General features: G+C 36.3%; 1 protein-coding gene across 2 annotated transcripts; it reads left to right on the forward strand.

Moving 5' to 3' along the window:
• The first annotated feature begins 5,606 nt into the window (after nucleotides 1-5,606).
• On the forward strand, nucleotides 5,607-10,648 carry LOC120326457 (uncharacterized). Of its 2 annotated transcripts, none has more exons than XM_039392754.2 (5): nucleotides 5,607-5,839; nucleotides 7,338-7,541; nucleotides 7,808-8,062; nucleotides 8,469-8,574; nucleotides 8,957-10,644. In XM_039392754.2, exons 1-5 carry the CDS (start codon nucleotides 5,776-5,778, stop codon nucleotides 9,147-9,149), a joined length of 822 nt encoding a protein of 273 aa, XP_039248688.2. In that variant the 5' UTR covers nucleotides 5,607-5,775; the 3' UTR covers nucleotides 9,150-10,644. The 2 variants fall into 2 exon arrangements, with proteins under 2 accessions (XP_039248688.2, XP_039248689.2); XM_039392755.2 differs by lacking the exon at nucleotides 5,607-5,839 and adding an exon at nucleotides 5,850-6,970 and having other exon boundaries at nucleotides 8,957-10,648.
• The last annotated feature ends 5,994 nt before the right edge of the window (nucleotides 10,649-16,642 follow it).

The raw sequence follows: 16,642 nt of genomic DNA on the forward strand, positions 1-16,642 counted from the left end.
CATTTCCTATCCCATCACACAGTGTCTGGTTTGATTTCAAGTGATATCTGTCACGAAAGAATTTAATTTGAAGCGACATTAAACGCGAGATGCGCAAAATACAACGGTAATTCTCGGAAATTAACTTTAGAATAACTGAATGCTTTATATATCTTCTTTAAAAGAACGCTACCCAGGCAACCTAATAATAATCTGATTAGAACGGTAAACTCTCGTTGTTTATTAAATTTAAAGTAAGTAAACTCGCGATATTTCGATCACTTTTGGGTTTTCTCCGACTTGCGGCCCGCGAAACCTCCTGTTTGCGGTCCCTCAACCTAGCAACTTTGAACCACCCTGAGGTAGACTTTCAAACTACATTTGTGACTTGTATCCTTTGGTATTTCAATTCACGTTGAGACTGGAGGCATGAATCTTTATTGTCACACTCCCTCAGGATTAGAGCTCAACCGATATTGCGTGTTTGCCGATATATATATCGGCTATTTATAACAGTTAAAAAACCTAAAAATGTTCGTAAAAATTGTTTTATTTACGGTTGGTTGTGATTATTTTAATGAATAATATACTTATGTGGTTTATTGTTTTTATAATTGAATTACACACGATGGGGCACCAAAGTCTTCAGTGCTTAGGGCACCAAAGGGGCTCAATCCGCCCCTGATGGGAAGTGAAATGTGATAATGGCTGAATATTGCTATCGTCGTCAAAAGCTCACTATTTCGGTTTAAGATCAACAATGCATGATGGAGATTCCAAATATATTATGATGTATATAATTATGTAACCTGGCAAAATCTTCCAGACAAGCTTGCAACTTTAGCTATTACAATTATATGCAAATTAAAAAAAAATTTAAAAATTCCACTGCAGTATGACAAAAATAAAAGTACAACAAATCTTACGATCATATTACATTTACAGAGACGGGACAGTGATAAAATGTGATGCTGGAGTAATATATAAAAACTACATACTATTATAAAACCGAATGATAGTGACTTGTGAGAAACATTTCAGGGAGGCAGGTAGCAAAAATGCATCGACTTTAGCGTCATTGTCGACGTGAATAATTTCGATACATCGCGGTGCCATCTACAAAATCGACAAGATGTCTCGTGTCCAGTGTCTCAGAAATTTAAACACATGGACGTATACCACTACTCTTAGTCACACTGAGTCATGGCAATATGAATGTACACGTAATATCCGCGTCAATCTGAATTTCATATTCAACCTATAGAATGTTAATATACCAAAGGCAGGAAAATCAGGTAGTGGGCATAAACTCCTCGCATCCGGAAAATGAACTATCAAGCATGGGATATTGAAGATGCGCTGCGCTGCATGAGCTTATTATTATCATTATTCAAATTGTCTAAAGAGTGAGCGACTTCCGATGTCGTAGTAGCAAATTAGTGTTTTGCGTTTTCTTGTTTTTGTACCTACTTATACAGTACTGTATAATTAGATATTATTGAGGAAGTTTGCAACAAACAAATATAATAAGTACAAATGGAGATTGTATATTAGTGCTCATATTTGAAATAGTTTTAGCTGTGACAGTAGCCTGACAGTTGAGTCGAAGGTATGAGTACCGGTATGATTTCTAATTTAACCCAGGGAATTAATATACAGATTGAATACTATGCGATTTGCAATCGCCCTTGGAACAATTGTCGAACCTTGGTATTCACTGGATTCGATCTGCGTTTTCGGAGCATGTCGAACAGCGGTAGTGAGCAAATGAATATTATGAAATCTTGTGTTGGAAGATATGAGTCTTTTGAACAGGATTTCTAAAGATATACTGAAATATGTCAGTCAAGTTTTTTACTTTTAAGCAAAAATATGTCGCCAAGACAAAGAAAGTAATACAGTTTCATAGGCGAACATTGAAATAACTGGCCCATGTATAAAATTCATATTTATTACCTGTGAGAACGTCCCAGGGGCGTAGCCAGGATATATTGCGCTCGGGGCAAACTATAAAATTGGCGCCCCGACCTCCACGTTTAATCATATTTTCTATTACATTTTATTGTATATGTAAAAACAATACAAATTTTAATGAAACATTTCATTTCAAGAAGAAGCAAAGCTATACAAAATATAGCATATGTCCATAACGTCCCACTAAGTTACTGTCAAAGATGATTTACATAGTCTACACCAGTAGTTCTCAAACTTCTTTAGTCGCAGAGCCAAACTTCGAAGTTGTGAATAGCCGCACACAAAAAACGAAAGTATAAATAGAAAAAAAACTTGAGCATGATATAAAATACCAAATCATCGTAACAACATATTACGGCAAAATATTCGAATAACGAATCGAATAATAAACTATTGAATGGCATTTAACTATTCGAATATCCGGTATCACGTGATCTGCGCCGCTTGTACACAGAACTCGTACGTCTCAATCGTCAATTGTGCGAGATTTCCCCACGGCGCTCGCTACCAGAAAAAAAGCGAAAAATTTGAAATGTCGTTGTCTTTGGGTTAAGGTGCGAAATGCTCAATCGTGAATATCGTTGTAGCAATGCACACTGACTAGTTTAATAATTGTTGCGCCAATTATCATTGCAAATGATTACAATTGTTAAATTTTGAAGCATTTGGGCAGTAATAATTAGGGCGTGGCATTATAGGGAGACTGATGACTGAGATGAGTCTTAGGGATAAAGACTATAAACCCTATATATTTAAGTTCGATTCCCGCGTTATTGTTTTGACACGCGTTATGGAATGTGACTCCAATCTGGACTCCTTCAGACGATAATAAGCACACAGTGTTGATGCCAATCGTTGTTGAATATTATTGAATGATGCACCATTCAAAATTCCGAATACAGATAAAATTAAAGCACACTTAACTCTTAACACAGTAACACTTAACGCAGTAAAATTAGAAGTTACATTAAACACAGTAAATCAGGAGTGAATCAAAACAAGATATAATGCAGCTCGCTCGGCAAGCCGGAACGATACGTCATCAAATTGGTCGATACGAGAAAGGCAGCACAAGTAATCAGTAATAAATCAGATAAAATTAAAGCACACTTAACTCTTAACACAGTAACACTTAACGCAGTAAAATTAGAAGTTACATTAAACAAAGTAAATCAGGAGTGAATCAAAACAAGATATAATGCAGCTCTCTCGGCAAGCCGGAACGATACGTCATCAAATTGGTTGATACTAGAAAGGTAGTACAAGTAATCATTGTTGCAACAATAAAATTACCCTGTTTTGTGAGATGGAACACACTATTAAAATGAAAGGGTTAAATACATTATAATCCATAGTTACACAATGCACATTCGTCACAACATAATGAAAATCATTAAGAGTAATTAGATCATCATTCTTTAGTCCCAGAGCCAAATTTCAAAGTTGTGAAGAGCCGCACACAAAAAAACGCAAGTAAAAATAGCAACAAAACTTGAGCACGTATATAAAATACCAAATCATCGTAACAACATATTACGGCAAAATATTCGAATAACGAATCGAATAATAAAATATGTTTAATAATTGTTGCGCCTATTATCATCGCAAATGATTACAATTGTAAAATTTTGAAGCATTTGGGCAGTAATATGACATAATGAAAATCATTAAGTGAAGTGCTGAATTTGCAAATTCCGTAAATAAAATTGAGCATTACTAAGTACGTATTGGGGTGTTGTTTTGTTTAAAAAAAACGTTAAAACTTGTAGGAATTAGTTTTAATTAGCGCCTGACCTTTTATTGGGCACAAAGGCCTAGAAATGCCTTTATTGTCAATTTATTTAATCTCTATTTTAAATCAACATTCAGGATTCACACTATCGTAGATTTTCGAGGTTTATCTATCTAATACTAAAATAACACGAACACCATAGAATAGCACGAGAAACTCAAGTTCATTTTAATAAATATCTCTATCTCAGTTTCCGTCACTTTGATACAGGTAAGATTAAATTACAAGCGGTGATAAGTAAGATCATAGCCAAGTCAGAGCGGGTTGTAATCGTACAGAAATATCTGTTTGAATAATGTTTTCCTCCGAGACCGCAATGTTTTCAACATTAGCGCCGACATCATGCTCTAAAACAGATGGTTGATAGCCGCCATCTTCTGATTCTAAAGAACTGATGTTTGCAGCTTCATCTTCTTTCTTGCCTTTCTTTAAAAAAGCAGCAAGTAATACACTCGATTTTTTGAATGCTATTTCGGCTTCCCTTTTTCTTTTGCGGTTTTGAGCTCCACTTCTTTTTCTTCCTGACATAGCTTTAAAAAATTCAAATATAAAATATATCTTATTAGATCTATATGACTGAGTGCACTAAACTGAATTGCTGGAACAAAATTTAAATTCTGCAGGTCCGTGGGAATGAAACTACGGGTAAGCTCTGAATTAGGCCGCTGAGTATCGTACCGGTACGTGGTAGCCTAATGTTGAGGTGAAACCGATGCATCAAATTGAGTTGTTGCGACGCCGTTGCAAGTTATTGTTATAAATATAACGCCCAGGTTCCCTCTAATGTGAACAACTGCGCCATTGCGCACTGCCACCAGACCATTCGCGCAGTAAAATATCATTCTCGCGCACTGGCAACCCTCCGACTCATATTTTCTAACTTCTAGCTGTCCGTTCTTTATTTTACGTGTAGTTTGCTTGCCACACTGTTCATTGTGATGTCACATACGTGTCAGTTACGAAAGTCTTCATTGTGATGTCACGCATGTGTCTGTTACGTCCAAGTACTTTGATTACTCTGGAATCATCTGGAACCGACTATTATAATAATTATTAGCCGATCCTACAATGTCAGTGATGGCCGGTCACCGGTGTCGCATTTCAAGGAGCTGTTTGAGTTGAATGTGTACTTGGTTTGCATTCTAATATGTACCGTGTTTCCCCGAAAATAAGACCGGGTCTTACTTCAAATTTCTTCCGAAAAATAACACTAGGGCTTATTTTCGGGGGATGTCTTATATTTTCATTTATCGAAAACAAAATCACAAATTAAAGAATTACAAGATTTCAAATATACATAATCAGAAAACCGATATCTATTTACTTATAGATAACACGTTTTTATTCAAAATATCTGCAAAACATATATTATTATTCATTTAAAACGTATAGGAGAGAGATTTCACGCTATCGAATAGCTAAAAAAAATCGCGCTATTGACTAGGTCTTATTTTCAGGGGAGGGCGTATATTAAGAGAATTCTTAAAATTCAGGCTAGGTCTTATTTTCGGGGAAACACGGTAAGTGGTCTGGCCAAGTGTGCGGTTGGCCATGTACTAAGTAAGACTAGACGTCTGACGCCGGTGCAATCTCGCTTGTGACCGTTTTTTTACCCTTGTTGTGAAATTTTTGCAAGCCCCATTTTGGCGCCCCTGTACCTTGGCGCCCGGGGGCATATGTACCCCACTGCCCCCCCTACGCTACGCCTCTGGAACGTCCCAACCGGCCTCATCGTTATAATTTTCGTTCGTACTTTGGAAGGACAGGAATATGTGAAGCGAAAAGGGTTGTGGATTAGAGTACCTCACGTTCTCACCCCTTATTTTTTATCCTCATATTATACACTAACACTACATTACTACATTAGAAATGACAGATATCAAAATATATATATATAAAAATATATTTTAAAAAGGGTGAAGTTTGACATTGTTTCTTCAACTTTATCTTCAAAGGGATAACAATATAAAATAAGCATATTTTACGTTCAATCTTTAAGAAGTTCTAGAAATAACACAAATTTAAGTCCAATGCAACAAGGCGTATACGAATCGATCATTTTATTATGGCTCCTTACTACAGCGATTTTCCAAGGTAAGTTTATTGGGTGCTCCAGAAGTATGCGCACCACGATGTCACACAACCTGAATCCTAACCGCTACACACATACTATGTTCAGGTTGTGCGCATACTTCAGGAGGTCCGTTTATTTTATGGCTTGTGTCTTAATATCTTTCTGACAGGCTAGGCCAGTGTGGTGCAAGGTTGTCGGCTCTGCGGGCTACAAAATTATTTTTGCATTGTTCGCGGACCACAATAATACTAAGAATAGGTAAACAGTGCAATACAATACAAACACTTTTATTGCAACAACCCATGCAAAAACCACCACAAAAATTTACTAGAACCTGCAAAAGTCTTTCTATATCTACAAAAATGCTTTCGCAAATGTACGTGCTTTCGAACATCGATAGATTTTCAATGCAAAATCCTAACTTTGGAAAATGCTCATTGCTCACAATATTCTAAATTGCCGTTTAAAATTCAATTGTTTTTTCACCGACACAACTTGCAGACATATCAAAAAAGAATTGTGGTATTTTCCTTCCCACATCCAATTAAAAATTGGTTTGAATTTGTCTGGTTTCATACTCATGTTTACAAAATAACTTACATATATATATATAACTACAGATTGATTGATTACACAATGTGAGGTACAGAAGGGTAATTAGTAAACTTTTTGATATATAGGCAACATTTTTTGTAATACTATTTAGGCTGGTTGCAAAAAACAACAGGCATGAGTTATATTGTTAGGCCATAACATTAATATTTATTTATCAGACATAGCGTCAGAATCCGCATTCGATTTCCGGTTTTCTCTGATGCCAAAATTGTCAGCATATATTCCCGACCAAAATGATATAAAGCCAATAAACAATTTAGACTGCCAAGCCCATCATTCAACTTCGTTAGTTGCCTCAGCTAGCCATAACACTAGTCAATTCAGTGACATTATTGATGTAACAATATGTCAAAATATTTTTGGTTAATTTTATGACGAAACAACACAAAAATGATTACTCTCCAAATGCGACGCGCGCCACAGAAAATGAAGCTGCGGGCCTGGGTTCGGACCACCCTGGGCTAGGCGCTCATTAGTCAAAAAAACTCAACTGCTGCGCGCAGTAATCCCGAATAGGAAATATGATGATACGTTAGGTGAGTTTGAAATATTTTTATATATATATTCTATAATGCTTTTTAATTAACTAACAATACTCAAAAACTCTGCCATACATTATCAAAGAAAATCAATAAATGTAAGTCCGCAAGACTAAAACACATGGAAGTTCATTCACTTCATTACCGGCACTAAGACATCAGCAACTATTGATTAATACGAAACTTAACTTGAATGACTACTAGATTCAATTGGGAAACTTCACAGATCGCTGCTTCGAGATATTTTGTGTCTGCTATGAAAACTTTTGCTGAGTCCTTGTCACTCTTGAGTACTTGGCGATATTTTACCAACTAATGACACATATCATCACTTTATGTAAATTTTTCACAAATTTTTTACTAGGCCATTGCTCGAGTGACCGATGCCAAAACACGTCATTCATAAACTCCTCCAGTGGCATCATTTCGGAACCTATATATCCCGCCTCATCAAAAGCTGGGATGCACAGCTGTTGGAATTTTCTTGTACCAAGCATCGAAAATTATGCATTGGTTATAAATATCAACGAGGTCGATTTTAACATTAGTACAACTCTTGAATTTAAAGGTAAATATTCAATTATTATATTGATAAAATGTTTTTTAATGTAAGAAATGTTCATGCCGCCACACACGACTCCGGGGCATTCAGTAATTCACCTCCAGTATCTACCATCGACTCCAATTTGACAAAAATATTCAACTGGGGATAGCGAAATAAACTACAATTCTAATACATATATATGCTTTAATGTTAAAAGAGTATTACATTCATTTTATTTCCGATTCCAAATTATTAATGTTTTCTGATTGTTCTGTTTAATAATATTCCAGGGACATCGCTACTTTACAGGAAAAAAAAAGCTCCACATTGCATTCTATACAAATTTGACGAAGCGTGCAATACAAGTCATATCACAGAGAAGATGTTTGCTATATATTCTGAATGCAGTTCTTCATACTATTATCTTGATAATATTCAACCTCCCGTTCGTATCGAACTTTCTTCAGAAATCGGTTCAGAAAAGAAATGGAAGGAAACAGGATTAACTTTTAATTTGAGATACAATTTTATAAAATGTTCCAGGGGTAATTTCACTTTCTGTTATTATTAAGTAATTATATTCGAATTGTATATATAATACAGTTTGATTTAAATCGAATTTACATAATCATTCAGTCAGAAAGGGACTTTTTTGTCCAATATTTATTTTTTATAATCATGTAAAGATGCACTTTCAAAGCAAGGTATAATCAGAAATTTCGGAAAAACTCGAAAACTATTTATTTCCCGCTCAGTGCAGTGGTATATTTTGCAAAATTACAAAATCGTGTTTTTTGAGTTTATACAAACAATTCTAGGTATAGCTTTCTTCTATACTTCATATTGTAAAATTTCCAGTATTCAGATATAAATTATAGTAGGGAGATAAAAATATTCAACAAAATTGGCAGTTCTTACGTTATGGACTCTAATCAGCTCTCAATTTTATAGGGCACACTGCTCCTAAATCGTCATCAACGATGACCATTGTTCCGATCATTATTCTTGCTGTATGTCTAATCCTGTCCCTTATTGCTTTGTTCATCTCCATGCAAAGGTATAACATTTATATTTTAAAAAATAGGTTTAACATGCATGGGTATCTTAAAAAAGCCACTACTTCAAAGGTCACTTATAGGGAGCTAAATTCACGAAGATATGTGGGACCAAGTTAAGAGGTTAAGAGGCAACTAGGCTAATGAGAATCAGAGCTCAAGATCTCTCATCTACAACGACGGCCGTGTTTGACCATGGCGGGATAACATATACAGTGTAAAAATTAGCACAAAAAAAAACGAATTGTTGTTTGTATCTCTCAACGTTTGGTTGTTAGGTAAAACAAATTCGATTATTTTTATTACTATTTTGCAAAAAGAATTTCCATTAATTTCATTTTATTCACCATGCTATTTGAATGCGGATGTGACACGCTTTTTCAGATACAAGCGGCTACGGAAATTCCAAAATGGGAATTTTGGTGTTGTCATCAATACAAGTAACGAACATTTAGACAATGAAAAGGTTGACGTCGTATCAGATGAAAGAAAAATTGTAACGAATAGACTTTATGAGCCGAGTGCAGAACAAAACGATACATCGGTGGTTTACGCAGCAGTGAATAAAAAAGAGTAATTTCGAAGAACTGATATTAAACTTCAGGAACATCACTCGCCTGCCGCAATTTTATTTTTTCGCAGGACGACGATAGAAGTGGTTACGCCACATTCATACGCATACATAACCAAATACGAATATTCAGTCAATCCAATAAATACAATCAATCCGATATGTAAATATTGTCTATCAAACGATAAACATACACAGCAATGTTATTGAACTATAAAATACTACATGGTTATGCAAATCATATTCTGAATCAATGAATGGCTGCAGTTGAGTCAATCTGGTATATAACAATGGTACTGTACAGGCATGCATAATCACACCAAGTATTTTAGATGAATATGCGAAACTGCACGAGCGTTACGTATTACACATCGCTTTCGTATGTCAGTGAGGTGAATGAACATTTTGCGCATGTTCTGTTACCGATGGCATTGAATGAAGGAAAATGTGGTCTGGTGGGTATTGCACAATAACTTGGAATGAATGAACTGTGTTTCGATTAGAAATATCTCCAGACGATTTAAAAACAGATTTTGATGACGAACCACTGTTCTCCAGAATTCTACGGTTAATTTGATGCAAGTTTTTTGACGGTGACTGCTGCTTGATTCATCGTCAAAACCGCCGTTTTGTCTGTATAATAGGCGTTTCCCCGGGCATAGATTTTCTTGTTTACTGCGTGACATTGGCCAATCAGCATGATGCAAAAATAATCGTAACAATGCCCCCTTTCCTATCCGCTCAGACACTTTTCTCGCTCAGACAGATTTTCAGGCTTGGTCGTAAACATTACCTCAATTTCTCGGTTTTTGAATTATATTCGTTGGTTTTTAGTTGTGTTTCGGAAATTTAAATATAAATCAAATAATTCAATGATCACTTTGTCTTCCTAGGAGTTTCCGTTTAATTGCAGTAATCAAAAATTAGTGTATAAATAGCTGTGATAGACTAGGCTAAAACTCTTTACCGGTAATTTTAGAAAACAGATTGTTGAATGGTACAAATTAAAATGATAGTTTGAAACAAATACCCCATTTTACAGGCGACAACTCGCGAAACCACTCTCAAAATAGGCACCGAACATTTGAAAATGGTCAAGTATAGAAAGAATTTTCCGGGGTCAAAGGTCGGGGAAAGATCCATTCAGTGAAGCGTCCCGGGCCAGATTATTTTACTCCGGCCGTATTTTGCCGACCACTGGGATACGCAAACTACCGTACCTTACGGCGGAGACGAGTCCAGCAAATTTTGCGTGTGATAATCGCCCACGTGATTCAAACCTACGTAAGCACGCAGAGTACAGTAATTAAGCGCACGATGCGCCGAATCATCAGATCATTGGATGGTATCATTAGATTGAATTTATCGTGCATGAGTAAAATTGTATAAGCTATTTTATTCAATGTTCTCCAATTCCTCACATGTCCGATGCGCGAATTACGTTGCAACGTAGCAGTTCTGCGTTCCTTCGGAAAAACACATATCGCTTTCCCTCGCAAATGTGAAACGTCATTAACCTAAAGCAGGGATCTCCAACACGGCCGGCGTCATGGTTGAGACTTTTCCAGAAAAAATTAAATAGTACGATGTCAACTATAAGTTTTATCGTGTTATTTAACATCAAGAGTCCGGTACGACAAACTGTAAAGAGTAAAACAAAAACTTCCAACTGTTATTCCACTTTAACACGTTCATATTTTATTCTATTGTAATAATTAAATTGTAAATTCAATCATTTCATTTCGCGTTTTTATAGTGACGAAATAAACAAGTTTCGGTTAGATCATTGAAGGGTGAAGTTATGAATCATTAATTCTGCATATGTGCAGTTAAAGCAAAACTAGATTATTATAAACTTTTTATAAAGAAGTAAACCCACACGCAATGTCCAAGAAGCGTAAATGTTCGGAAGAACCCAGAATATTTCAAGAGAAGTGGGAGGATCTGTATTTTGTATTAAATTATAATAGCAAGGTTCAGTGTCTTATATGTTGTGCAATTATTGCTGTTTGAGAGGAATACAGTACAACATTCGATGACATTACGACTCATCACATAGGGGGAAAATAATAATAATAATCTTTATTTTGATTTCCCCCCAAAAACATACACATAACAAATAATGAACACATAAAACAAACACCAGAATAATGGGAAATCGGGAAAACAGGCAAAACCTCGAGTAGGGTTTAAAACACGTATAAATACATGTGCCTGTTCACCCATGATATTACACTCACAAACATATTACAAAAAAAAAGATAAAAACACGAACGTGTTATCGTTCCAACGTTCGGGCGACAAACAAAATGCAGGTGCGGTAGGTTCTAATTTAAAACTGTTTACGTCGAAACGGACATGATCGGGCTGTGTTTATTAAATTGGCGTAAACAAGTGCGAACAAGTGAGTTAGATAGAAGCAGTGTCAGAATGAGTAATAAATAAATCGAAATGTCTTTTGGTTGATTTCCTCATTGTAAATAAAATCCGACGTTGTGATGTGCTGTAGTGTACTAGGTGCAATGTTTCATATAAAATGCCTGTCCATCTCTTTTTCCTTAGTTCTTTGCGAAGCAAATATGTAAAATTGGAATCTTGGGTAGCCCGTACAGCAATGCAAAAGTAGTCGTTATTATCCGAATCCTATTATTTCGTTGTCATCATTTAGAACAGTGGTTCTTAAACTTTGTGAGCCGCGGCCCCTTTGAAAAATTTTACAAACTTTACACTCTTTTTGCTTTGAAAAAATGCTTTTGTGATGGACAAGTTGTTATATATTGAGATGGCGCTATAACTGAGTGTTGGTCTCATAGCGTCATTGCTCAGATTGTTTAGACATAAAACGCTTCGGAGTACAACTTCGCCATTCACTGTCGTATGTATAAAGCCAAATATTGGTTGGTCATCATAAATTCTCGTCTTTTCGCTCAATTTGCAATACTTGGCAAAGTCAAACTGATTATTAAGTAAAACTAAACAAGCAATAAACCTATCCTTTAATTTATTTTCTGCTTAAAAATTTACATAAGACACGTAAAATTGCAATCAATTGTTGTCGCTAAGGCGTTTGCGATTGCATTTTGTTTAAATCTCCATTGTTTACGTTAGCGTGGCGTGGTATTTAATTGAGCCCTAAAAATCTTGATTTCGCTGTTTATTCTTCCTAAATCCGAAATTTCCCTCGACATATTCTTGTGCCGCGAAGACGATTATGATTACTTTTTTGTTCTCGAATGGAACCATGACACCTCTGAGGAAACGAGTTAGTTTTTATTATAATCATCAGCGACGAGATGCTAAAGATAGAACAAAGAAGTGAATCCGTACCTAAAAAAAATTTTATTGTAAAAGTGGCGTTATAAAATACTAAAAATAAAACGGAAAACGCCATGAGTTTTGTTTTGGGGTGGTCCGCGACAGATTAAAAACACTTTCTTAGACATTGAAAATATCATAAATTCCTTGTGCGTGCGCCACACCAGTAGTGTTCTAAAACTACAGACTTGATATAAATTTTACTCCGTGGGATCGCAGACTTAGGAATATCTGTAACGGTGATATCTTGAAATTAATCGAGTGGCCGAATTGCGATAGAGCGGAGTGAGAGATGCAGGGACAGCTCATATTGGTGAAATTGGCAAGAATACAAATCAAAACAAAATGTAATCGATTTTTTTATGGTTGCGGATTACCGTGTTATTTTAGAGTACTGGTGCTTTTATTTTATCGACGCGATCGCAGATTTAATTTATCACGATTAAATGAATAAAGCAACCATTTTAAATAAGTATATCAATAATGGATTGAATATTTTATTCAACAGAAAAACCATTACATATCCGTTGAAAAAGTCGGCTCTTATAATGATTGGCGTAATCTCGAGGACTGACTCAGAAGCCGTACCGCGGGGATTTCGTTTCGATGAATATGTATTTTTCATTTACTAATATACTTTACATGTATTTTAGTTGTACTAAATTAAATATACTTTTTGGGATATTATACCAGATCTTTCTAATGACGATAACGAGTTCACATGAGTACAATATATATAAAAACTAAATACAATCGGGCAATTGATCACACTTTATGTCCGCGGATTGGCGTGGTATTTTAGAATGAATTAAAATAGAGAGACTTTTTGAATTATTGTAGTTATTACGAGACAGAAAAATTTATTATAAAACGAAAAAGCCGGTATTTTTAACGAACGCGGAGACCGTTTCAGGAGCCGATACATGTAAATTTACGATTCCATCTTGTGACCTCTCGCGCCCCCCTAGGGGGGGGGGGGGGGGGGGGGGCGCGCCCCCCAGTTTGAGAACCACTGATTTAGAATGTTGATTGTTTCTAATTTTTGTATTCCATTTGTTTCCACTAACCAAGTTGTTATCTTCGGCGCTATCACTTTTTGTTTAGTTTTCAATTCTAGTATTTCACCTGTTTACCCTTCCATGCCTCTAGCTGAGACTTAAAACGAAGTCCACGACTAGATTCATAAAAGGATCGAAACCTCGCAATATCCCCGTAACAGATCGTCCACCATTTAACTTTAAATCCAATATTTTATCCATAAACTTCTTTAATTCCAGTGGATGGGCTTTGCTGATGTTGATATTACGCGATACAGATTACAGATACCGAAACATACAACGCGTATTCTTTTCAAGCTGACACGTCCGCATCCGACGACGGTCGGAACTAATCATGTCTATACTGAAACAATTCGTCACGAAAAGGCATCTTAAGACTAGCAAACCAACGCAAAATAAGGCCAAGCATAGAGTCTCTCATCGCTACAAAACTTTGCCGAATATCCAGCACAAGTAAATGAAGCTCTCAAACGTCTCATGTCTGTCAAGCGAAAAATGGAGAAGGATGCTGAATTTGCTTCTATGTACATCGAGAAACTGGATGAATATATAAAGAATGGATATGCTGAACAATACCAGAAGATCAATTGGCACCTACAGAAAGAACCTAGTTTATTCCACACCATGCAACAAGACAATCGAAGTTTCGTGTTGTCTTTGACAGTTCAGCAAAGTTTGGTGGAAAATCACTGAACAAGAATTTACTATCAGGACCTAATTTCAATAACGCATTAGCACATTCACTTGAATAAATTTTCAAGTAATGAACCAGAAGTTCTGCAGTGTGTTCCCGAAGAAGACGAGGCTCCAGTTGCTCATGCTCTGGAACTAGGCAATGATGCAGTGAGTCTTACTTTAGAATTGAATTGGAATGCAGCCACTGATCAATTTGTTGTTATCGTCAGAATTCAGGAACGTTCTCCTATTCGACGTGGCATATTATCAATTGTGTCGCAGATATTTGACCCTCTTGGGTATGTTCAACCATTTGTACTTGCAGCTCGTATCATTTTGCAAGATCTTTGTTACGAAGAATTTCATTGAGATGATACAATTACTGGTCCTCTTAGAGACAAATGAGAAGAATGGTTATCTAAATTACCTTCATTGAATGGCAGAATGCCATGGTATAGTGAGAATGACGTCATCAGAAACACCGCGCTCATTAAAATTTTAATGAACGATTATCAAAAATCTTGACCATGTTTATCATGATAAAAATATCAAAAAATGAGTAAAAAATATTCTATCCGCAAGACTGCCCACGTCTACAATGAAAGATATCTAGAAAATTACAAAAAATGCAAATTTCTGCTCTGGTGATCACATTCCCCATGGGAGCTAATGTTAAAATGTTTTGTTTACATCACTTTTCTTTTTGCGCTTAGGATGGGTTTTTAATGAATAAGGTCTATTGGCGAGATGCATCAAATTAGAGTTGAATGACTTGATAACAGATGTATTTTTCTATACAGATTCAATGACGGTTCTTCGAATGATAAACAGTCGATCCGAACGTTTCAAAACTTTCGTTGCTAATCGATTGAATACAACTCATTTGCTTTCTCAACCTAGACCAGGCTGGTCCAAACCCAGGCCCGCGGGCCACATGTGGCCCGTCGCTCCATTATCTGTGACCCGCGTCACATTCGGAGTTTAAACCAAAAATCGCATTTTGTGTTGTTTCGTGATAAAATTAATCAGAAAAAACTTTTGACATATTGTTACATCACTAATGTCACTAAATTGCCTAGTGTTATGGTTAACTGAGGCAACTAGCGAAGTTGAATGAGGTGCTTGGCTAGTCTAAATTATTATCTGGCTTTCTATCTTTTTGGTCGGGAATATATGCTTACAATATAGGCATCATAGAAAACTAAAAAAAATGCAGATTCTCTTAGCCTGGGATGGCTATGTCCGATAACTATGTGTTTGCACAATGAAAGTGTTTGTTCTGCATTGCACTGTTCACCTATTCTTGGCAGTGGGCCCGCGAACAATGCAAAAATAATATTGTGGCTCGCGGAGCCGACAACCTTGGACCACCCTGACCTAGACGATGGCATTGTGTTGACACTAAGTCTAATTCAGCAGATACTGCCAGTCGTTGACTAATGCCTGATAAGTGCCACAAAGCTGATTGCTGGTTTATAGGACCTTCTTTTCTGAGAAGCAAGGAACCATTGAGTAATTCACATATTTCTGGAACAATTGACTCAGAAATATGTTCTGAAGTGAAAGTTAATTACAATGAGATATCCTACAATGACAAGAATTCTACTACACAACAACCTGGACTTATGTTGTTGCTGAAACGTTACTCTAAATTTGAAAGACTTATTTCCTCTGTGATATGGCTTCAAAGATCGTTCTGATCCTCCAATTACTGGTTGTTTTACTGTAACAGAACGAGAAATTGCACAATAAATATTGCGAAACTTATACAGGCGGATTGGTTGTCTGCTGAGCTTTGCTATTTTGAAGATATGATGAGTTTGAGCCCTTCACCTTATGACAGAAAAAGACGTATATCGCCATTTGCTAAAGAACTCTTGCAATGTAATCCATATGTGGCTGATGGCATACTTCGAGTTGGAGGCAGGCTTCGTCAATCTGAACTACAACCTGATCAAAGAAATCCTGCAATTTTACCACATATCACCATGCTACTAAACTACTGATCGATCATTTCCACTGTGAACATGGACATTGTGGAAGCAATCAAAGACAGGCTTATTTGTTACAAGAATATTGGATATTGCATTTTCAGTCAGCGGTGGCAAAAGTTCTTAGAGAATGCATGCCATTCAAGATTCAATCTGCCAGACCTGGTAGACAATGGATGTCAGATATACCGGCTGTTAGACTTTGTACAGGAAATAGACCTTTCTTTCACTGCTTCGTTGATTATTTTGGTCCTATAAAAGTCAAGTTGGGCAGAAGCGAACATAAGCGTTACAGAGTTATATTCACTTGCCTTTCTATTTGAGCAATCCATCTGGAGGTTGCCGAAAGTTTGGCTACCTCTGCATTTTTACAAGCTTTTTTTCGTTTTGTCTCGCGACGTGCAAGACCAGCTCACATGTACTCTGACAATGGTACAAATTTTATTGCTGAAAGTAAAGC

Source organism: Styela clava, chromosome 4 (genome assembly GCF_964204865.1).
Source record: "Styela clava chromosome 4, kaStyClav1.hap1.2, whole genome shotgun sequence".
Taxonomy (NCBI): domain Eukaryota; kingdom Metazoa; phylum Chordata; class Ascidiacea; order Stolidobranchia; family Styelidae; genus Styela; species Styela clava.